Raw genomic sequence first — 25,054 nt, 5'->3', positions numbered from 1 at the left:
AGCACAAAATATCATAACCAGTGAAATCTATCCATGCTTTTCAGTGAGGTCAAGAGGCAGCACTGAAAGAGAATTTCAGTCAGCAGCTGCTTCCTTTGTGTTTATCATACTCCACTTCCGTTTGCTTCATTTACTTTGCCTGCCTTTTGACAGGGATCTCTAATAATAGCCCAGAGAATTCCTCACTCTTTCCCAGGTACTGTACATAGCTACACAAAGTATAAAGGAGTGAACCATAGTATTTCTATATCCTGTGGGAGGCATGGGCTTTAGTAGATAGTAGGGAGTAAAGAAGTAAAGCTTGCATTACGATAGGGGCTCTATTCAATTCCAATCCCCCAACCTACTTTGAGGCCTTGATTATATAATGAATTCAAGTTGTTAGACTCCAGTAGCTGGTTCATTACAAAATCTCTCAGCTGCTTGCATATTTTAGTCACTGAGTGAGAAGGGCACCAAAAGGAAATCATATGCAATTGAATTCTGTTGGCCCAGAAAGAATGAAGAGCAGGTCAGCTCAAATCCTCTGGGTGGCTTTTACACATTACTTTTATATAATTTTTAATGGTTCACGCATGTGGATACGTCAATTAAGTTAAGTCTGTATCATAGTTCCATCAATTTAAACTTGCCAACATCAAAAACATATTCAAGTCATGTCAAGCTTTAGTCAAGATTTGAGCAAACTTCATATTGCTACTGGAACAGGAATCTGGCAATAAGATATTGAGCTATTCTAAGACAGAAAATATTCATTAGCGATGTGACAATATTATTTTGTCTCATATGTAATTAAGCTCGGAATAGTTGTTTTGCCATGATTCCCAACTTCCAGCCTTTCCAAACAAACAGAAACCCACTTTTCATATCTACCCTTGAGGATTCTGATAGATGAAGAGAGAAGAATGAGCGGTGTGTGGGATGTGGGAGGGACAACGTATTCTCTCCACAGACACATCTCAGCAGGTAGGAAAACAACAGGCCTCCAGCTGAATTGATTTGGATTACAGTGCTGCTTCTTCTGATTGTGTCAACTTTATAAAGTGCTAGATGCCGACAACAAGCCTCCCATGCAGGCACACAATTCAGCAGCCCGTTAAAGTAGGGTGGGCCACATTCACCTCGAAAACAACATACTCCCTGCCATGGAAACCCCGCCGTGTTGTTCCATTGTGGCTGTTCTTTTTTTAGACAAGTATTTTTTTTCATTTCCTGTTCACTACCACAGTTAATTACTCACTAGACAGAGCAATAACCACTCTTCCCCCCCGTCTCTTTTGTGAGAGGTTTCCCAGGCAACCTCAAGCTGCTAGTCCACTTGCATTTGCACCCTAATGTCTTTTATGTTTTATTTTGAGGTTTTGAATCTTTTTGAAAACAGAGCGATCTACGTCAGAGCTGTCACTATGGGAACAGCAGGCGTTGTGTTGACAAGCCACTCAGACCATTTTTCAAACAAACAACCCAATACCCTTTAACCAAAGGATGCCTTCATCCAGTCAATGCTTCGTAGGCAACAGGTGTAGACTAACAGTGAAATGCCTGCTTCCCAACAAAGCAGAGAAAAAAATCGGAGAGAAAAATCGATAACTTGGCTATATACACGTTACCGGTACAAAGTCGATGTGCAGGGAGAGGTACGAGGTAATTGAGGTAGATATGTACATATAGGTAGGAATAAAGTGACTAGGCAACATGATAGATAATAAGCAGTTGCAAAAGTGTATGTTATGACTATAAAATAGTTTGTGCAAAGGGGGGTCAATCTACACAGTCCAGGTAGCTATTTTGTTAACTATTTAGCAGTCTTGGGTGGCTGGAGTCTTTGACAATTTTTAGGGCCTTCCTCTGTCACTGCCTGGTATAGAGGTCCTGGATGGCAGGTAGCTCGGCCCTAGTGATGTACTGGGCTGTACGCACTACCCTCTGTAGCGCCTAGCGGTCAGATGCCAAGCAGCTGCCATACCAAGCGGTAATGCAGCCAGTGAAGATGCTCTCAATGGTGCAGCTGTAGATCTTTTTGAGGATCTGATGGCCCATGAGGGGGAAGAGGACTTGTCGGGCCCTCTTCATGGCTGTGTTGGTGTGTTTGGACCATGATAGGTCCTTAGTGATGTGGACACCAAGGAACTTGAAGCTCTAGACCTGCTCCACTACAGCCCCATTGATGTGAATGGGGGCGTGCTCGACCCTCTGTTTCCTGTAGTCCACGATCAGTTCCTTTGTCTTGCTGATGTTGAGGGAAAGGTTGTTGTCCTGGCACCACACTGCCAGGTCACTGACCTCCTCTCTCTAGACTACCTCATCGTCATCTGTGATCAGGCCTACCACTGTCGTGTTGTCAGCAAACTTAATGATGGTGTTGGAGTCATGCGCGGCCGAGCAGTTGTGGGTGAACAGGGAGTACAGGAGGGTACTAAGCACACACCCCTGATGGGCCCCCTTGTTGAGGGTCAGCATGTCGGATGTGCTGTTGCCTACCCTCACTACCTGCGGGTGGCCCATCAGTAAAGTCATCAGTGGATCTGTTGGGGCGGTATAACGAATTAAAGTGGGTCCAGGGTGTCTGGGATGTAGGATTAATGTGAGCGATGACCAGCCTTTCAAAGAATTTCATGGGTACAGATGTGAGTGCTACAGGGTGAAAGTCATTTAGACAGGTTACCTTGGCATTCTTGGGCACAGGGATTATGGTGGTCTGCTTGAAACATGTAGGTATTACAGACAGGGCCAGGAAGAGGCTGAAAATGTCAGTGATCAGCGCATGCTCTGAGTACTCTTCCTGGTATTCCATCTAGCCCCATGGCCTTGTGAATGATAACCTGTTTAAAGGTCTTGCGAGATCACACAGCTGGTGCTCTCATACATGGTTCAGTGTTGTTTGCCGCGAAGCAATAGGATAGATTTCCTACTTCTGAACACACAGACACACACACACACACACACACACACACACACACACACACACACACACACACACACACACACACACACACACACACACACACACACACACACACACACACACATGGCTTGTGTGTCAATGACAGTCCTTAGAGCCCAGCTTTACTACATCTAACAAATGTGGCCTCATACCCTAATGGACCACTGGACAGTCTCTAACTAAAGCTCTAAAGTCATAAAACTGGAATCGATTCCAATTAATTTAGATATGATTCAGGATCGTATTGACTAGTGTTTGAGCCAATGAGGCCAGGAATGAGACCTTTATTTCCAAAAAATGTCACCTTTATTTAACCAGGTAGGCCAGTTGAGAACAAGTTCTCATTTACATCTGCGACCTGGCCAAGATAAAGCAAAGCAGTGCGACACAAACAACAACACGGAGTTAAACATGGAATAAACAAATGTACCATCAACAACACAATAGAAAAAATCCTTATACCGTGTGTGCAAATGAGGTAAGATTAGGGAGGTAAGGCAATAAATAAGCCGTAGTGGCGAAGTAATTACAATTTAGCAATTAAACACTGGAGTGATAGATGTGCAGAAGATGAATGTGCAAGTAGAGATACTGGTGTGTAAAGGAGCAAAAGAATCAAAAACAATATGGGGATGAGGTAGTTGGATGGGATATTTACAGATGGGCTATGTACAGGTGCAATGATCTGTGAGCTGCTCTGACAGCTGATGCTTAAAGTTAGAGAGGGAGATATGAGTCTCCAGCTTCAGTGATTTTTGCAATTCGTTCCAGTCATTGGCAGCAGAGAACTGGAAGGAAAGGCGGCCAAACGTCGAATAGGCTTTGGGGGTAACCAGTGAAATATACCTGCTGGAGCGCGTGCTACGGGTGGGTGCTGCTATGGTGACCAGTGAGCTGAGATAAGGCGGGGCTTTACCTAGCAAAGACTTATAGATGACCTGGAGCCAGTGGGTTTGGTGATGAATATGAAGCAATGGCCAGCCAACGAGAGCATACAGGTCACAGTGGTGGGTAGTATATGGGGCTTTGGTGACAAAACGGATGGCACTGTGATAGACTGTATCCAATTTGCTGAGTAGAGTGTTGGAGGCTATTTTGTAAATGACATCGCCGAAGTCAAGGATCGGTAGGATAATCAGTTTTACGATCATATGTTTGGCAGCATGAGTGAAGGATGCTTTGTTGCGAAATAGGAAGCCGATTCTAGATTTAATTTTGGATTGAAGATGCTTAATGTGAGTCTGGAAGAAGAGTTTACAGTCTAACCAGACACCTAGGTATTTGTAGTTGTCCATATATTCTAAGTCAGAACCGTCCAGAGTAGTGATGCTGGACGGGTGGGCAGGTGCGGGCAGCGATCGGTTGAAGAGCATGCATTTAGTTTTATTTGCATTTAAGAGCAGTTGGAGGCCACAGAAGGAGAGTTATATAGCATTGAAGCTTGTCTGGAGATTAGTTAACACAGTGTCCAAAGAAGGGCCAGATGTATACAGAATGGTGTTGTCTGCGTAGAGGTGGATCAGAGAATCACCAGCAGTGAGAGTGACATCATTGATGTATTCAGAGAAAAGAGTCGGCCCGAGAATTGAACACTGTGGCACCCCCATAAAGACTGCCAGAGGTCCGGACAACAAGCCCTCCGATTTGACACACTGAACTCTGTCTGAGAAGTAGTTGGTGAACCAGGCGAGGCAATCATTTGAGAAACCAAGGCTGTTGAGTCTGCCGATGAGAATGTGGTGATTGACAGAGTCGAAAGCCTTGGCCAGGTCGATGAATATGGCTGCACAGTATTGTCTTTTATCGATGGCGGTTATGATATCGTTTAGGACCTTGAGCGTGTCTGAGGTGCACCCATGACCAGCTCGGAAACCAGATTACATAGTGGAGAAGGTACGGTGGGATTCGAAATGGTCGGTGATCTGTTTGTTAACATGGCTTTCGAAGACCTTAGAAAGGCAGGGTAGGATAGATATAGATCTGTAACAGTTTGGGTCTAGAGTGTCTCCCCCTTTGAAGAGGGGGATGACTGCGGCAGCTTTCCAATCTTTGGGGATCTCAGACGATACGAAAGAGAGGTTGAACAGCCTAGTAATAGGGGTTGCAACAATTGCCGCGGGAATGCTCAGTCTCCTGTGTGCAGGCAGCTAACCTTATTTCCCCACAAACTCACTTCTATTGTGTCTCATTATTTAAGCAATAAGGCCCGGGGGGTTGTGGTATATGGCTATTATACCACGGCTAAGGGCTGTTCTTATGCACAACGCAACGCGGAGCTGCCTGGATGCAGCCCTTACCCGTGGTATATTGGCCATATATCACAAACCCCCGAGGTGCCTTATTACTATTATAAACTAGTTACCAACATAAGTAGAGCAGTTAAAATAAATGTTTTGTCGTACCCGTGGTATAAGGTCTGATATACCACGGCTGTCAGCAAATCAGCATTCAGGGCTCGAACCTCCCATTTTATAATTCATTGTATGACATCATACGTAGTACAAATAATGGATTAAAGTTATTGCCTAGGATGTAGCGTAACAATTGAACCGCTAATCAACAGCAAATCAAATAGAAGTCTCTATGCAGAATGCAATATTCTTTCTAGCCCCCCAAAATATATTAACTTATGAGATGAACAATACTCAACAGCAAACAAAAAAAAAATTTTTTTTAGAAAGTGTGTTACTTATTATGTTACAATGTGTTACTGGCTGGAAGCAAATGTTTGATCAAAAACAAGACGGTGTAAAAAAACCCCACAAAAAACCCCACTAAAGAGTGTCTCTTTCTCTCTCGCTATCTCTTTGCAATCCGCTAACAGCTGAAAACTTTTGTTGTTTTTTCTTATCAACCAACTGACATATCTGGGTCTGTCTGGTAGTAATCTAGACTTCATAGTGGATGCTGGAGTAATTGGTAACATGTCCTGCTTCTGTTTGAATAGCTGGCCAGCCCAGAAAAAATTGTAATTGCATAATTCTGTAATAGGTTTATAGATTGATAATGGTGTGCTGGTCCTTAATTTGTGCTGCTCCTCAGCAAGTGATGCTTACGTTTAAATCAGATTTATTCAGTTGTTGTTTAGACAAAATAGCTAGAATATTCTGTCAGTTTGCGTTACATCTCAGGACTGTGTTCAACATGATGCAAACAGCCTCCACACTGCCTCTCCATCTGTAGCATGTATGTGCACTATGTGTGTTCAGCAACAGAGATGTCAGTCTCTCTCTCTGTGTGTGTGTGTGTGTGTGTGTGTGTGTGTGTGTGTGTGTGTGTGTGTGTGTGTGTGTGTGTGTGTGTGTGTGTGTGTGTGTGTGTGTGTGTGTGTGTGTGTGTGTGTGGTGTGTGTGTGTGTGTGGATGTGTGTATATTGTATTTATTAAGATCCCCAATTATCTGTTGCCGAGGCAGCGGCTACTCTTCCTGGGGACCAAATAGGAAACAGCACAACAAATAAAATACATAATATACATCAATATACATAGCAGCACGACATTTACATTACAATTTAACCATTCAGCAGAAGCTAGTGCATTCATGTTAAGATAGCCAGGTGAGAAAACCACATATCACAGTCGTATACCAACCACATATCACACACATAATAGAATACAAAATACAATGCAAAATACAATACAAAATACAATGCAAAATACAATGCAAAATACAATACAAAATACAATGCAAAATACAATGCAAAATACAATGCAAAATACAATGCAAAATACAATACAAAATACAATGCAAAATACAATACAAAATACAATACAAAATACAATATAAAATACAATGCAAAATACAATACAAAATACAATACAAAATACAATGCAAAATGCAATACAAAATACAATGCAAAATACAATGCAAAATACAATACAAAATACAATACAAAATGCAATGCAAAATGCAATACAAAATACAATGCAAAATACAATGCAAAATACAATACAAAATACAATGCAAAATGCAATACAAAATGCATAAAATGTCTGTGTCTCTCCACAGTCCCCGTCGTGCCTAAATGTGTTTTTTTAATCTGGTTTTATTGCTAGCTTGAGTTACCTGGGGTGGCAGAGAGTTCCTTTTAGTCATGGCTCTATTTAATACTGTACGTTTTCCAGCCCCTGTTCTGGACCTGGGGACCGTGAAGAGACCTCTGGCTGCATGTCTTGTGTGATACTGATGAGTGTCCGAACTGTGTGCCAACTACTTGAACAGACAGTTCGATACCTTAGTGATGCAGTCAATCTCTTCTCATCTTTGTGTGAGTGTGTTTGTGTTAGTGTGTGTGTGTGTGTGTGTGTGTGTGTGTGTGTGTGTGTGTGTGTGTGTGTGTGTCATGTCATTTCTTTTTAAATATGTCACGTGCACAAGTACAGTGAAATGCATTTCTTGCATGTGTGTGTGTGTATGTGTGCCTTTCTTTTTCTTGCATGTGGATGTGTGTGCGTTGCCTGAGCGCTTGTGTGTGTGGGTGCGTATGTGCACGTGCATGTGTGTGTATGTGTGTCGGGAAGAGGGGTTCTTCTTGACTTACATTAAGCTAATTATGTAAACCTTTATCCACATGTGATTCTTTGTTGATAAGAAATACAACACCGGGGGATTAAAATACCATATCTGTTTGTACCGTGTAGACAAATAAGACAGCAGAAGAGACAAAGGGGGTGATTCCACAGGACAATATGAAAAAATGCAGAATCCATGTAAATCCAAAACGAAGGAGGAGGAAGGGGGATCTTCAAAGGAGGGTAATCCCTGGTCATGCGGTGCATGTTGTTGTTTGACAGAACACAATAACCTAATTTCTCTCTCTCTCTCTCTCTCTCTCTCTCTCTCTCTCTCTCTCTCTCTCTCTCTCTCTCTCTCTCTCTCTCTCTCTCTCTCTCTCTCTGTCTCTCTCCAGAAGTCAAAGGAAAGGAAAGGCTGCTCTAACAAGCTAGAGAGTCTCTCTGACTGTCCCTCTGAGGAGGAGAAACAGCCTGAAGTAAAGAGATTTTAAAAACCAAAAACAGAACTAGCCTGTTACAGTGCATTCGGACCCCTTGACTTGTTCCACATTTTGTTACTTACTAGCCTTATTCTAAAATGTATTAAATACATGTTTTTCCTCATCAATCTACACACAATACCTCATAATGACAAAACAAAAACAGGTTATCAGAAATGTTTGCACATTTATAAAGCATAAAAACATAAATATTTACATACAGTGGCAAGAAAAGTGTGTGAACCCTTTGGAATTATCGGAATTTCTGCATAAATTGGTCAGCTAACCTGGAGTACAATCATTGAGACGAGATTGGTTAGAGCTGCCCTGCCCTCTAAAAAAAACACTGACAAAATTTGAGTTAGCTATTTACAAGAAGCATTGCCTGATGTAAACCATGCCTCGAACAATATAGATCTCAGAAGACCCAAGATTAAGAATTGTTGACTTGCGTAAAGCTGGAAAGGGTTACAAAATGATCTCTAAAAGCCTTGATGTTCATCAGTCCATGGTAAGACAAATTGCCTATACGTGGAGAAAGTTCAGCACTGTTGCTACTCTCCTTAGGAGTGGCCGTCCTGCAAAGATGACTGCAAGAGCACAGAGCAGAATGCTCAATGATGTTAAGAAGAATCCAAGTTTCAGCTAAAGACTGGAACATGCTAACATCTATGTTGACGAGTCTATGATACGTAAAACAATAAACAAGAATGGTGTTCATGGGGGGACACCATGGAAGAAGCCCCTGCTGTCCAAAAAAAACATTGCTGCATGTCTGAAGTTCACAAAAGAGCATCTGGAAGTTCCACAGCGCAACTGGCAAAATCTTCTGTGGACAGATGAATCTAAAGTTGAGTTGTTTAGAAGGATCAAACACTATGTGTGGAGAAAAAAAAGCACAGCACACAACATCTAAACCTCATCCCAACTGTAAAGTATGTTGAAGGGAGCATCATGGTTTGGAGCTGCTTTGCTGCCTCAGGGCCTGGACAGCTTGCTATCATCAACAGAAATTAATTCTCAAGTTTAAGAAGACATTTAGCAGGAGAATGTAAGGCTATCTGTCCGCCAATTGAAGCTCAGCAAACGTTGTGTGATGCTGCAGGACAACGACCCAAAACACAGAAGTAAAGCAAAAAACAGAATGGCTTCAACAGAAGAAAATACTCCTTCTGGAGTGGCCCAGTCAGAGTCCTGACCTCAACCCGATTGAGATGCTATGGCATGACCTCAAGAGAGCGGTTCCCACCAGACATCTCAAGAATATTGCTGAACTGAAACAGTTTTGTAAAGAGGAATGGTCCAAAATTCCTCCTGACCGCAGGTCTGATCCGCAACTACAGAAAACGTTTGGTTAAGGTTACTGCTGCCAAAGGAGGGTCAACCAGTTATTAAATCCAAGGGTTCACATATTTTTCCACTTTAATCACTGCCAAAGGTGCTTCACTAAAGTACTGAGTAAAGGGTCTGAATACTTATGTAAATGTGATATTTTAGTTTTTGATTTGTCATTATGGGGTGTTGTGTGTAGTATGATCAGGGTTGGGTAGGTTACTTTCTAAATGTAATCCTTTACAGTTACTAGTTACCTGTCCGAAATTGTAATCAGTAACGTAACCTTTTGATTACCTAAACTCAGTAATGTAATTTAGAGATATTAGAAGAAGACAAAAATGTATGTTACCAATTGAACAACATCTATTGCAGGATAAATCAATGTTAAAGTTTACATAGCTGGCCATATATGGATGTTACATTTTACTTTATGGGTTGGTTTTGTATACTTGTTCTAACCCATCGCCTTCTACTACATTAAATTATACCTTTACATTAATATATATATAATTTAAAGTCCAAAAATGGATGTAGCAACTACAGATTGCGCCTTTAAGTCTATAAAACGTGTGTGAGTTTGAGCATGTGTCCATTAGGCCTATGGATTTTTTTTTTTATCAGAATGAATTAGATTGAGCAATAAAAAACCCATTTTTATTCCATAGACTGGGATCCCCACTATGTAGCTGTTGCAAGAGTGCATATTTCACTGGCTGTCCACTGGTTTCAAAAACAATGATTGATAGGCACCTTAGAAGTGTGATTTACATCAATGTGCTATGTAGATATCAATAATAAGTGATATCCGTACTGCTGTAGACTACAGCACTGCTGTCATCCTTATCACCAAATGTTCATTCAAGTTGGATTATCTTTGGATGCCGACAGTAGTCGCACCATTGGAAGACATAGCTTGAACTGTAGCCTACAAAAGCCTATTCCTGCTCTTTTCCCGCGATCCATCAAACACATTTGGTGTGTCATCATAGTGGTCTCCTTGTGGTCAGACTCGCTCAGGTGGAACAAACTTAAACATGAGCCTTTTTTCAATGCTGATTTGAATGTCATTGAGAAAACAAACAACTGTCAAAGATGTTTTCCTGCAAACATCCTTACTGAATTTCAAAGTAATCCTCAAAAGTATCTGTAGTCCGATTACAATATTTTTGCAGGTAACATAACGGATTACAGTTTTTGTAATCCCTTACATGTAACGTAATCCGTTACTCCCCAACCCTGAGTATGATGAGGGGAAAAAAACAATTGAATCCATTTTAGAATAAGACTGTAACGTAACAAAATGTGGAAAAAGTCAAAGGGGTCTGAATACTTTCCATATGCACTTCATATGGCACATACAGTAGTTTCTCTGTATTGCACTGTGATGGCCATCTGGGTTTGATTTGGTTCCAACAACACCCATTTCACCTTTCTTGTCAGGGGCATACAGGGCTATATATACTGCACCAAACAGGACCAGGTATGAGTAGAGTGACAGAAATCAGAGTGGCAGAGACCAACAATCTGAGCAGACCAACCTGGACTGAGGGGTAGACGTAGCATAGTAAATGAAAATCCAGGACACTCAAATTAGCATGATATGTTACGTTTGGTATGGAATGTATTAATTTGTGGATGTCCATCATCCATTTTGTATGATACGAATTACAATTCATATGAAATGTTATGAATTACAATTAGTATGATATGCTACTAATTGCAATTCTTAGAACATGTTACGAATTACAATTTGTTGTTGCTAACGTTAGCTAGGTGGCTAGCTAGGCTAAGGGTTAAGGTTAGGGTTGATGTTACGACTTAGGTTAATGTGTTAAGGTTACGGTTAGGGGAAGTGTTAGCTAACATGCTAAGTAGTTAAAAAGTAGTAAGTAGTAGCAAAGTTGCTAATTAGCTAAAATTCTAAAGTTGTCCGTGATGATTTGAACACACAACTTTTGGATTGCTAGACGTTTGTAATATACAGTTACCCATCCACTCCGATCAACCACCCTCTTTTTGTTTTATCCTGAAGTAACCTTCTGTCTTATGTAACATACCATACTAATTTGAGTGTGTCGGATTTCATTTACTATGTCATGCCTAGTCTGTGAGACCAGGCTGAGCAGATAGACATCCAGATATTCTGTCTCTTGAACTCAAGTCAATATTATGAAGCAGGAAGCAGCCTCACTAGGCTTTCTCCTCTTCCCCCTGAGAGATGTAGGATCCTCCTAGCATGAACACAGATGTACACTCCTAGATAAGTGTTTCCTAGCTCAGATGAGCAGGATGATATTGTCACACTAACTTTGCACAATCTAAAACCCTTCATGCTTATTCAGAGTGTTTGATGACAAAGTCTGTGACGTGCTCTACAATTAACTCAAATTAGCATACATTTTACATTTGGCAATCTCAGATGAACATAAAATCAACAGGAACACACAGTGACCAATTGCAAAAACTTGTCCAAGAGCAGAAAATAACAGTCCTCAGTCCTCACTAAGATAAAACAGTTTCTCCTAAGCCATTTATCTAATTTAGCCACATTGTACGGACGTCGGACGGGTATGATAGAGTGGTGCGATGCGAATGCTAGCCTCCACGTGCCTCGCTGGGACACTCAGAATTGAAAATCTCTCTTCTTCAATTCTGTGTGCCCCACCCAGGCCTGTGGAGGCTCCCATTATCATCGCACCACTCTATCATACCCGTGAACTGGTGCGATGCATGAACTGGTGCGATGCATCATCACCAACAGGCTCATCTCGAACAGCTCTATAGCTAAACAGGGTCCTCTTCTAACAGAGAGAGCACTTTATGTGATTTATCACAAGCACTCCCATTGATCGGAACTATTAGAGGGCTGGAAAAAAGACCCAACTCGTTTTGGTCCATGGTGAGTGCTGCGAGGCACAATTGTCCAATCAGAGAAAATAACCTGTGGCTAGATGTATGTTATTTGATCAAAAGCTTATTTTCTCTCCTTAGTTACTGTAGCCCTTAGTTACTGTAGCCCTTAGTTACTGTAGCCCACAATAGGCTTTATACGTAATAATCATGATCATTAATTTAATGAAATTAATTGATTGATTGGTTTTCTTTCTCTGTCCAGGTGGCCGGTTGGACAACAGCAGCCATGTGATTGGGGGTGGCAGAGAGCAAAGAATGTCCAGGAGGTTCAGCTAAAGCAGCCCTGCAGTGAGAATCTCCCCCTCTGGCGCCTGTTCTTCATGAGGACCCGAAGATGACTGTCACCAGCCGGCAGTCCTTGAATGTCCTGACAGTCATCTTCCTCCTGCTGTCCACTGCAGGTAAGTTTGGTTTTATACACCTTTTTGTTATGGTGTGTGAGTGTGTGTTAAAGTATATAGTCTCTTCCCACAGTCGCCTGTGAGTCTGGCAAGTGAGACTGGTGTAAGACTGTCAAGGAACAGTATTCTGCATGGTAAAACATCAATGTTGATTACTGTAACTAATCTGCATTTGTGAAACTATGTCGGTAACTGTAATGCACATTATAAAACAACCTGAGGTTTGATAGTATGCAAATAACTTTTTTTTCGGTTTATGGTCTTTCAGCCTACAGGTTGAGGTTGTAAACGGAACATAAGAGCCAACCTGTTTACTGTAGTATCCTAAAATTGGATAGGTGTTAATGTAACTAACAACATGGCAATATTTACGACAGAGCCCTAACCAGATCCAGCTGTTTTCCCTCTAGTAAGGCTCAGACTGCCTTCCCCCTGGCCTGCTTCTCCTTTAAGTCTTGCATCATTAGAGGACTTTATGGTCCACTTCCAATGCTTAGGTGCTCTGCTTCCTTATTGCCAATTCACCCTCTTTATAACCGCAGACCCCTCCTTTATACCCATCCTTTAAATAAATGTTAAATATATAAAATAACAAATATATCCCGTGGTTTATGAGATCAGCTATAGGATCAGAATACCAGAAATGGATTTTGATGACATGATTTTGGCATAAATTAAGCTGTCATTTAAATGTCCTTTTGGGATTTATATGTGACCTTTATGAGTGACTGATTTGATTTATATATGTCTCCCTCTGTAATCATCTTATGTAACTAGGATTTTGATATAATTTTGATACGTTTTTAGAAAATGTACATGAACATGTCGTTTTTTTGTGAAATGAGAAGTGTATTTCTGATTTGAGTGCTGGCAAAAGTGGTATGTCAGAAACTGGAATGACCTACGTCTAGTTGTGAGAGATTAGTTAACAGATAAAGAAGGGTAATAAAATGAGACCGAAGAAAATGAACTGTTATCAAATCAAATCAAACTTTATTTGCCACATGCGCCGAATACAACAAGTGTAGACTTTACCGTGAAATGCTTACTTACAAGCCCTTAACCAACAGTGCAGTTCAAGAAGAAGAAAATATTTACCAAGTAGGCTAAAATTAAAAGTAGTAATAAAAAGTAATACAATAAGAATGACAATAACGAGGCTATATACAGGGGGCATCAGTACAGAGTCAGTTTGCAGGGGAACAGGCTAGTTGAGGTAATCTGTACACGTAGGTGGGGGCAAAGTGACTATGCATAGGTACCAAACAAACAGCGAGTAGCAGCAGTGTACAAAAGGGAGGGAGGGAGGGGGTAGAAGTAATTTGTCCAGTGGTGATTTTTATGAATTGTTCAGCAGTCTAATGGCTTGGGGGTAGAAGCTGTTGAGGAGCCTTTTGGTCCTAGACTCCGGTACCGCTCCGGTACCACTTGCCGTGCGGTAGCAGAGAAAACAGTCTATAACTTGGGTGACTGGAGTCTCTGACAATTTTATGGGCTTTCCTCTGTTAAATAGGTCCTGGATGGCAGGAAGCTTGGCCCCAGTGTTGTACTGGCCGTTCTCACTACCCTCCGTAGTGCCCTACGGTCAGATGCCAAGCAGTATCCATACCAGGTGGTGATGCAACCGGTCAGGATGCTCTCGATGGTGCAGCTGTAGAAACTTTTGAGGATCTGGGGACCTATGCCAAATCTTTTCAGTCTCCTGAGGGGGAAAAGGTTTTGTCATGCCCTCTTCATGACCGTCTTGGTATGTTTGGACCATGATAGTTCATTGGTGATGTGGACACCACGGAACTTGAAACTCTCGACCCACTCCACTGCAGCCCCATCGATGTTAATGGGGGCCTGTTCGGCCCACCTTTTCCTGTAGTCCACTATCAGTTCCTTTGTCTTGCTCACATTGAGGGAGAGGTTGTTGTCCTGGACCCACACTGCCAGTTCTCTGACCTCCTCCCTATAGGCCGTCTGATCGTTGCTGGTGATCAGGCCTACCACTGTTGTGTCGTCAGCAAACTTAACAATGGTGTTGGAGTCGTGTTGGGCCACGCAGTTGTGGGTGAACAGGGAATACAGGAGGGGACTAAGTGCACACTCCTGAGGGGCCCCAGTGTTAAGGATTGGCGTGGCAGACATGTTGTTGCCAACTCTTACCACCTGGGGGTGGCATGTCAGGAAGTCCAGGATCCAGTTGCAGAGGAAGGTGTTTAGTCCCAGAGGAAGTGATGCTTAGCTTAGTGATGAGCTTCGTGGGCACTATGGTGTTGAACACTGAGTTGGAGTCAATGAACAGCCTTCTCACATAGGTTTTCCTCTTGTCCAGGTGAGAAAGGGCGGTGTGGAGTGTGATTGAGATTGCATCATCTGTGGATCTGTTGAGGCGGTATGCGAATTGGAGTGGGTCTAGGGTGTCCGGGGGGGTGTTGTTGATGTGAGCCATGACCAGCCTTTCAAAGCACTTCATGGCTACCGACGTGAGTGCCACGGGGCGGTAATCATTTAGGCAGGTTACCATCACTTCCTTGGGCACAGAGACTATGGTGGTCTGCTTGAAACATGTAGGTATTACAGACTCGGTCAGGGAGAGGTTGAAAATGTCAGTGAAGACACTTGACAGTTGGTCCACACATGCTTTGAGTACACGTCCTGGTAATCCGTCTGGCCCAGCGGCTTTGTGAATGTTGACCTATTTAAAGGTTTTGTTCACATTGGCTACCGAGAGCGTTATCACACAGTCATCCAGAACTGCTGGTTCTCTCGTGCGTGCTTCAGTGTTGCTTGCCTCTAAGCGAGCATAAAAGGTATTTAGCTCGTCTGGTAGGCTCGCATCACTGGGCAGCTCGTGTCTGGGTTTCCCTTTGTAGTCCGAAATAGTTTTCAAGCCCTGCCACATCCGACGACCGTCAGAGCCGGTGTAGTAGAATTCAATCTTAATCCTGTATTGACGCTTTGCTTGTTTGATGGTTCGTCTGAGGGCATAGGGCATTTCTGATTATCGTCCGGATTAGTTTCCCACTCCTTGAAAGCGGCAGCTCTAGCCTTTAGCTCGATGCAGATGTTGCCTTTAATTCATGGCTTCTGGTTGGGATATGTACGTACAGTCACTGTGGGGACGACATCATCGATGCACTTATTGATGAAGCTGATGACTGAGGTGGTATACTCCTCAATGCCATTCGATGAATCCTGGTACATATTCCAGTCTGTGCTAGCAAAACAGTCCTTTAGTGTAGCATCTGCGTCATCTGACCACTTCCGTATTGACCGAGTCATTGGTACTTCCTGCTTTAGTTTTTTCTTGTAAGCAGGAATCAGGAGGATACAATTATGGGGGAGAGCTTTGTATGCATCTTTGTGTGTGGAGTAAAGGTGGTCTAGGATTTGTCTTTTTTCCTGGTTGCATATGTGACATGCTGGTAAAAGTTGGTAAAACTGATTTAAGTTTGCCTGCATTAACGTTCCCGGCCACTAGGAGCGCCGCTTCTGGGTGATCATTTTCTTCTTTGCTTATGGCCTTATAGAGTTGGTTGAGAGCGGTCTTAGTGCCAGCTTCGTTTTGTGGTGGTAAATAGATGGCTACGAATAATACAGATGAGAACTATCTTGGTAGATAACGTGGTCTGCAGCTTCTCATAAGGTACTCTATCTCAGGCGAGTAATATCTCGAGACTTCTTTAATATTAGACATCGCGCACCAGCTGTTATTGACAAAAAGACACGTCTTACCAGAGGTAGCATCTCTGTTCTGCCGGTGCATGGAAAATCCCACTATCTCTATAATGTCCGTATCTTCATTCAGCCACATCTCGGCTAAACATAAGATGTAACAATTTTTAATGTCTCGTTGGTAGGTTAATCTTAATAGTAGGTCATCAGTTTTATTTTCCAATGATTGCACGTTAGCAAGAAGAATGGAAGGCATTGGGAGTTTACTCGTTTGGCTCCGGATTCTCAGAAGGATCCTCGATCTGCGTCCCCATTTCCGGCGTCTTTTCTTCACGCTAAAGGCGTGGATCTGGGCCCGTTCCAGTGAAAGCAGTATATCCTTCTCATCGGACTCGTTAAAGGAAAAAGTTTCTTCCAGTCCGCGGTGATTAATTGCTTTTCTGATGTCCAGAAGTTATTTTCGGTCATAAGAGACGGTAGCAGCAACATTATGTACACAATAAGTTAAATAATAAGTAATACAAAACGCAAAAAAATAACAAAATAGCACAATTGGTTGGAAGAATGTAAAACGTCAGCCATGTTCTTCAGCGCCATCTTAACTACTCTTATGAATGTTTACCAGCGTGCATCCATCTGAGTGAGAGCGTCTCTCCATACTATTAAACCTCAAGCTTCCTCTCTCCTCATTCTACTTCCCTGTTCAGCATGGACGCAGAAGCCTGAAAGTTTGAGAGAGTCGGAGGGAAGCCAATTCAAGCAATTTAGCCAATAAGCCAGCCAGTCCGCCAGTTATTCAGACGACCCTGAGTGAGGCACTGTCCCAAGCTCATTAGACCTGAGAGTGTTCTCCTCTTTCAAATGTCCCTGATTGGCCTGCTTGGCCTACATGGGATTATAAAATACTTTTAACATCAGTGGCAGAAATATATAACCCCCTCCCTCCCTCCCCTTCCCCCCTCTAACTAAATCCCAGAAGGAACATTATTTTCCCTCTTAGCAGTGCAATTGTCTTGGCTCCATCGTGGAGAGGAAGAGCTCATAGTCTTAATACAGAGACATCCCCTTGTTCCAGTTCTGCTCCTCTGCCATTGTTTCTACAGGCAACACTCATTCCATATTGCTAGAAGGGCAATCTATCCCCAGCTATGCTATGGAGGACGTTTTTACCTCATGTTATCAACGGTAATAAAATGCGAAAGGATGCCAAATTGCCAGACCTGATTGGTTTTGATGGTGTCTGTCTAACAAGTAGTTTGGTTTTGGTCCACAGTGACATACTATGAGACAACTGTGATGAGCCCTGTAAATCTACACTCATTATCTCTGCTCTGTTGCTCTGACAGATAGGTAATTGGTGATCATCTACAATGAGTCCAGGCTACCAAATTATGTTTCCATGACTCCCATCACAGAGAAACCCCTCTCTGGTTGCCAGATTCAGAGATGAATAAATATCTGTTGATTTCTGCTTGGTTTTGCATAATTTGCACCGCAATAGAAATCACAAGCTAAATAATCTTCGATATATATTTTTTTAAATGATTATATAATTTTCCTTTTTTCAGGTCAACATCATAAACAAATTGTAGATATGTGCATACATTTAAATTCTAAAATGACACAAGGTAACATAAAATATGGCATTACCAACAAACACCAAAACAAAACAAAAACATGCAAAAACAATAAGAATGATACATTCCCTTTCAGTTCTCTGCTCTTAATTTTTCATTACTTACATTTTTTTAAATAAAATTAATTAACCTTATTATTTTCCTTACATGCCTTTAATAATCTGACTGTCGCAAAATACGTGGCTGTAGCATGTAAAATATCAAATACCCCTACCAGAGTATATAAAATTGTATAAAATGATTATTTTATACAAGAAAGCGACCAGGGTCCGGTTGACCCATAGATTCATATAATTCTTATATTGACATTTCTTAGGGTATCTGCAAGATTAGGGGAAGAGATAGCAAAAAGAGGTCCCATATTGTATAGAAATCGCCTTCCTTGTTCCTAAATATAGCACAAATGTTTTTTAGTACCACCAATTTATTGTTGGTGGCTGGTCTTTTATCCAGTTAAGGACAAGGCATTTGCTTGTCACAAAGAGTAATTTTTTAAGTTCCCGAGAAAACCCAATACAAATAGCTATGGGTCCATTCTTATAGAATATATGAACATGTCCCCCAGCTCCGTTTTGAAATTTGCCCAGAACTTTTTAATTAATGGGCAAGTCCAAAACAGGCAAGCTGAATCATGACGGTCTCAATCACTATAATCCATTTATCAGATTTGTAAAGTAATTCTAGAAAAGTGCTTGCCAAGAAGACAGTACCTTCATCCTCCGACTGTCTTTCTCTTCTCCACAGCTCTATCAGCTCATTTCAGAGTGTGTGAACCATACTCCGACCACAAGGGGCGCTATCACTTTGGTTTCCACTGCCCTCGCCTTTCTGACAACAAGACCTACATGTTCTGCTGTCACCACAACAACACAGCCTTCAAGTACTGCTGCAACGAGACTGAGTTCCAGACGGTCATGCAGGTCAATATGACTACCACCACAGACGGCTTCAAACACAAGTGAGTCATATTCAGGTTTTAGTAGTGAATATATAGAGTAGTACTTTTCCTTATCTGTTAGTAAGCTAATTATTGCGATTCTATGATACGGTTTAATGTTATTATAAAATGGTACTAACACTCGCTTGAGTGAATATCTAAAGAACATGTCAAAAGTTTATCTGTAAGGAAACGACCAACAGTTTCATACTCAAGATTTAGACATTTCAAAGACTTTTGCGCAGAGAAAAAAAGCCCTGGCCTTTAAATGTTAGTGATTTATAAGCTGTTGGCTCCCTCGTCAATATCCCACTCATTGACACCATTTGCCTGGTGCTCAAAGGGCACGTTGACATTGATCTTCTCCTACTGTATAGAGAGAATCACAACCAAAGTAAAAGAGCTGAAGCTTTGTTACTGAGTTTGTGAGTGGGCTGCAGGCGGATGCCATCTCTCAGCAGAGATGGTTATAGTACTTGAGTGTATTGTCTTATTCTATACTATTAAAAACAAAACATATTGTTTTAAGTGAGAGGTAGGCATTGGTCAGAAGCCAAAAAAGGAAATTCACATGAGCACCACAATACGTACTTCACCCATGCTCTACCAAGGTTTTCCAGCACACAGCTTTGACCTCCTACAGTATCTCTGTTGGTCTATTGTACTTCAGACTATTTGTAAGCAGGTTGCTTAGGATTCAAACCTTCTCAAATAGCCTAAGTCCTACTCTTAGAGGAGGTGCTCCCACAATAATGTGATTTGTACCGCATACAAGGTAATGTATTGCATTCTTCCCACCCCAAACAAAACATTATCCCATTCCACTACCTTTTCAAGCTTTTTTTATGATATGAAAGCAAGCTTTGCTTTTATACTTACAACCACCAGGCTTGATTGAGTGAGCTGTTTTGTTTGTAGTAATGTGGTGCCTGCCTGTATTTCCTTAAACTTTTATTTTAACAATACATTCAATGAAAAATAAATATATTTTTTGGCAAATATAAAAACAGGAGGTGGTGTGTTCAACACAGTCACTCATATAGATATTGTATAGAGGTCTATAGAGCCTGTCTACATTCCTGATTTCTGTTACCATTAGCTTACCTGTGTAATATTAACATAAACTCAGAACCAGTTGATTTTTAAACATGGTCCTGTTTTATCAATTGATGTGCTGAACAGTTCATTACCTCTGTCAAATTACTGTGATTTATGTTTATTTTAGCAATAAAGATGATGACGCTTCAATAATACACATTTACAATAGGCCTATATCTAAAGATACTTACAGCCTAATGTATGTACCTTACCAGTCAAAGTTTGGACACACCTACTCATTCAAGGGTTTTTCTTTATTTTTTTATATTTTCTACATTGTAGAATAATAGTGAAGACAACAAAACTATGAAAAAACACATATGGATCATGTAGTAACATAAAAAGTGTTAAACAAATCAAAATATATTTTAAATTTTAGATTCTTCAAAGTAGCCATCCTTTGCCTTGATGACAGCTTTGCACACTCTTGCCATTCCATCAACCAGCTTCATGAGGAATGCTTTTCCAACATTCTTGAGGGAGTTCCCATATATGCTGAGCACTTGTTGACTGCTTTTCCTTCACTTTGCGGTCCAACTCATCCCAAACCATCTCAATTGAGTTGAGGTCGGGTGATTGTGGAGGCCAGGTCATCTGATGCAGCACTCTATCACTCTCCTTCTTGGTCAGATAGCCCTTACACAGCCTGGAGGTGTGTTTTGGGTCGTTGTCCTTTTGAAAAGCAAATTATAGTCCCACTAATCACAAACCACATGGGATGGCGTATCGCTGCAGAATGCTTTGGTAGCCATGCTGGTTAAGTGTGCCTTACATTCTAAATTAATCACTGACAGTGTCACCAGCAAAGCACCCCCACACCATCATGCCTCCTCCTCCATGCTTCACGGTGGGAACCACACATGCAGAGATCATCCGTTCACCTACTCTGCGTCTCACAAAAATTATATTTTTACATTACATTTAAGTCATTTAGCAGACGCTCTTATCCAGAGCGACTTACAAAATGGTGCATTCACCTTATGATATCCAGTGGAACAACCACTTTACAATAGTGCATCTAAATCTTTTAAGGGGGGGGGGGGGGGGGGTTAGAAGGATTACTTTATCCTATCCTAGGTATTCCTTAAAGAGGTGGGGTTTCAGGTGTCTCCGGAAGGTGGTGATTGACTCCGCTGTCCTGGCGTCGTGAGGGAGCTTGTTCCACCATTGGGGTGCCAGAGCAGTGAACAGTTTTGACTGGGCTGAGCGGGAACTGTGCTTCCTCAGAGGTAGGGGGGCCAGCAGGCCAGTGGTGGATGAACGCAGTGCCCTTGTTTGGGTGTAGGGCCTGATCAGAGCCTGAAGGTATGGAGGTGCCGTTCCCTTCACAGCTCCGTAGGCAATCACCATGGTCTTGTAGCGGATGCGAGCTTCAACTGGAAGCCAGTGGAGAGAGCGGAGGAGCGGGGTGACGTGAGAGAACTTGGGAAGGTTGAACACCAGACGGGCTGCGGCGTTCTGGATGAGTTGTAGGGATTTAATGGCACAGGCAGGGAGCCCAGCCAACAGCGAGTTGCAGTAATCCAGACGGGAGATGACAAGTGCCTGGATTAGGACCTGCGCCGCTTCCTGTGTGAGGCAGGGTCGTACTCTGCGAATGTTGTAGAGCATGAACCTACAGGATCGGGTCACCGCCTTGATGTTAGTGGAGAACGACAGGGTGTTGTCCAGGATCACGCCAAGGTTCTTAGCACTCTGGGAGGAGGACACAAGGGAGTTGTCAACCGTGATGGCGAGATCATGGAACGGGCAGTCCTTCCCCGGGAGGAAGAGCAGCTCCGTCTTGCCGAGGTTCAGCTTGAGCTGGTGATCCGTCATCCACACTGATATGTCTGACAGACATGCAGAGATGTGATTCGCCGCCTGGTTATCAGAAGGGGGAAAGGAGAAGATTAATTGTGTGTCGTCTGCATAGCAATGATAGGAGAGACCATGTGAGGATATGACAGAGCCAAGTGACTTGGTGTATAGCGAGAATAGGAGAGGGCCTAGAACAGAGCCCTGGGGGACACCAGTGGTGAGAGTGCATGGTGCGGAGACAGATTCTCGCCACGCCACCTGGTAGGAGCGACCTGTCAGGTAGGACGCAATCCAAGCGTGGGCCGCGCCGGAGATGCCCAACTCGGAGAGGGTGGAGAGGAGGATCTGATGGTTCACAGTATCAAAGGCAGCAGATAGGTCTAGAAGGATGAGAGCAGAGGAGAGAGAGTTAGCTTTAGCAGTGCGGAGAGCCTCCGTGACACAGAGAAGAGCAGTCTCAGTTGAATGCCCAGTCTTGAAACCTGACTGATTAGGATCAAGAAGGTCATTCTGAGAGAGATAGCAGGAGAGCTGGCCAAGGACGGCACGTTCAAGAGTTTTGGAGAGAAAAGAAAGAAGGGATACTGGTCTGTAGTTGTTGACATCGGAGGGATCGAGTGTAGGTTTTTTCAGAAGGGGTGCAACTCTCGCTCTCTTGAAGACGGAAGGGACGTAGCCAGCGGTCAAGGATGAGTTGATGAGCGAGGTGAGGAAGGGGAGAAGGTCTCCGGAAATGGTCTGGAGAAGAGAGGAGGGGATAGGGTCAAGTGGGCAGGTTGTTGGGCGGCCGGCCGTCACAAGACGCGAGATTTCATCTGGAGAGAGAGGGGAGAAAGAGGTCAAAGCACAGGGTAGGGCAGTGTGAGCAGGACCAGCGGTGTCGTTTGACTTAGCAAACGAGGATCGGATATCGTCAACCTTCTTTTCAAAATGGTTGACGAAGTCATCCGCAGAGAGGGAGGAGGGGGGGGAGGGGGAGGAGGATTTAGGAGGGAGGAGAAGGTAGCAAAGAGCTTCCTAGGGTTAGAGGCAGATGCTTGGAATTTAGAGTGGTAGAAAGTGGCTTTAGCAGCAGAGACAGAAGAGGAGAATGTAGAGAGGAGTGAGTGAAAGGATGCCAGGTCCGCAGGGAGGCGAGTTTTCCTCCATTTCCGCTCGGCTGCCCGGAGCCTTGTTCTGTGAGCTCGTAGTGAGTCGTCGAGCCACGGAGCAGGAGAGGAGGACCGAGCCGGCCTGGAGGATAGGGGACAGAGAAAATCAAAGGATGCAGAAAGGGAGGAGAGGAGGGTTGAGGAGGCAGAATCAGGAGATAGGTTGGAGAAGGTTTGAGCAGAGGGAAGAGATGATAGGATGGAAGAGGAGAGAGTAGCGGGAGAGAGAGAGCGAAGGTTGGGACGGCGCAATACCATCCGAGTAGGGGCAGAGTGAGAAGTGTTGGATGAGAGCGAGAGGGAAAAGGATACAAGGTAGTGGTCGGAGATTTGGAGGGGAGTTGCAATGAGATTAGTGGAAGAACAGCATCTAGTAAAGATGAGGTCAAGCGTATTGCCTGCCTTGTGAGTAGGGGGGGAAGGTGAGAGGGTGAGGTCAAAAGAGGAGAGGAGTGGAAAGAAGGAGGCAGAGAGGAATGAGTCAAAGGTAGACGTGGGGAGGTTAAAGTCACCCAGAACTGTGAGAGGTGAGCCATCCTCAGGAAAGGAACTTATCAAGGCGTCAAGCTCATTGATGAACTCTCCAAGGGAACCTGGAGGGCGATAAATGATAAGGATGTTAAGCTTGAAAGGGCTGGTAACTGTGACAGCATGGAATTCAAATGAGGAGATAGACAGATGGGTCAGGGGAGAAAGAGAGAATGTCCACTTGGGAGAGATGAGGATTCCAGTGCCACCACCCCGCTGGCTCGATGCTCTAGGGGTATGCGAGAACACGTGGGCAGACGAAGAGAGAGCAGTAGGAGTAGCAGTGTTATCTGTGGTAATCCATGTTTCCGTCAGCGCCAGGAAGTCTAGGGACTGGAGGGTAGCATAGGCTGAGATGAACTCAGCCTTGTTGGCTGCAGACCGGCAGTTCCAGAGGCTGCCGGAGACCTGGAACTCCACGTGGGTCGTGCGCGCTGGGACCACCAGGTTAGAGTGGCAGCGGCCACGCGGTGTGAAGCGTTTGTATGGCCTGTGCAGAGGGGAGAGAACAGGGATAGACAGACACAGTTGACAAGCTACAGAAGTGTTGTTTCTTGTATTATTGTCTCTTGTGTCTTTAGAGAACTGTTTCACTTTGATATCCTTTTTCTTCTGTCCTGATTTTCTCTTTCTTTTCTTCTGTTAACTAGATATTCTTTGTTGTTCTTCGTTAGCTAGCTAGCTTCTTCCAAAAGAGTCCCTAGCAACTGCTTAGCAACTGGTAAACAATTCAGCTTGCTAAGATAACTACAATTTTATGAAAAATAGTTATTTTTCAAAAGCCTATCTTCTTTGTTTGTTGCTTGTTTTTTCTCCTATTCAGTCTTGCAGTTTTCTTTAGCTTTTTTCCGATGTACTTCACTCTAAAAACCATGTAAATCTCCAATTTGGACTCATCAGACCAAAGGAAAGATTTCCACCAGTCTAATGTCCATTGCTCGTGTTTCTTGGACCAAGCAAGTTTCTTCTTATTATTGGTGTCCTTAAGTAGTGGTTTCTCTGCAGAAATTTGACCATGAAGGCCTGATTCAGTCAGTCTCTTCTGAACAGTTGATGTTGAGATTAGAGGTTGGCCGATTATGATTTTTTTTTTCAACGCCAATACAGATACCGATTATTGGAGGACCAAAAAAGCAGTTACCAATTAATCGGCCAATTTTTTAAATTTTTCATTTATTTTATTTGTGATAATGACAATTACAACAATACTGAATGAACACTTACTTTAACTTAATATAATACATCAATAAAATCTATTTAGCCTCAAATAAAAAATGAAACACAATAATGAAACATGTTCAATTTGGTTTAAAAAATGCAAAAACAAAGTGTTGGAGAAGAAAGTAAAAGTGCAATATGTGCCATGTAAGAAAGCTAATGTTTAAGTTTCTTGCATGAGAACATATGAAAGCTGGTGGTTCCTTTTAACGAGTCTTCAATATTCCCAGGTAAGAAGTTTTAGGTTGTAGGTATTATAGGAATTATAGGAATTATAGGACTATTTCTCTCTATACGATTTGTATTTCATATACCTTTGACTATTGGATGTTCTTATAGGCACTTTAGTATTGCCAGTGTAACAGTATAGCTTCCGTCCCTCTCCTCGCTCCTACCTGGGCTCGAACCAGGAACACATCGACAACAGCCAGCCTCG

The 25,054-nt window shown here is 42.8% G+C and overlaps 1 protein-coding gene across 2 annotated transcripts in view; it reads left to right on the top strand.

Annotated features, from left to right (window-relative positions):
* The window catches only part of shisal1b (shisa like 1b), a 71,199-nt gene that overhangs the window by 23,469 nt on the left and 22,676 nt on the right, over positions 1-25,054 (top strand). For both annotated transcript variants that reach the window (XR_006757007.2, XM_014124478.3), the window contains exons 2-3: positions 12,388-12,586; positions 18,631-18,844. Coding sequence is in view for 1 of the 2 variants with exons in the window: in XM_014124478.3 (XP_013979953.1) it covers positions 12,520-12,586; positions 18,631-18,844 (281 nt within the window). In the remaining variant the exon portion in view is untranslated. The remainder of the gene's footprint in view (positions 1-12,387; positions 12,587-18,630; positions 18,845-25,054) is intronic.

The sequence above is a fragment of the Salmo salar genome, chromosome 10, assembly GCF_965601325.2.
Source record: "Salmo salar chromosome 10, fSalSal1, whole genome shotgun sequence".
NCBI classification, from domain to species: domain Eukaryota; kingdom Metazoa; phylum Chordata; class Actinopteri; order Salmoniformes; family Salmonidae; genus Salmo; species Salmo salar.
Note: the sequence above shows the minus strand (reverse complement) of the source record. Positions and strands in the feature narration are given on the sequence as shown.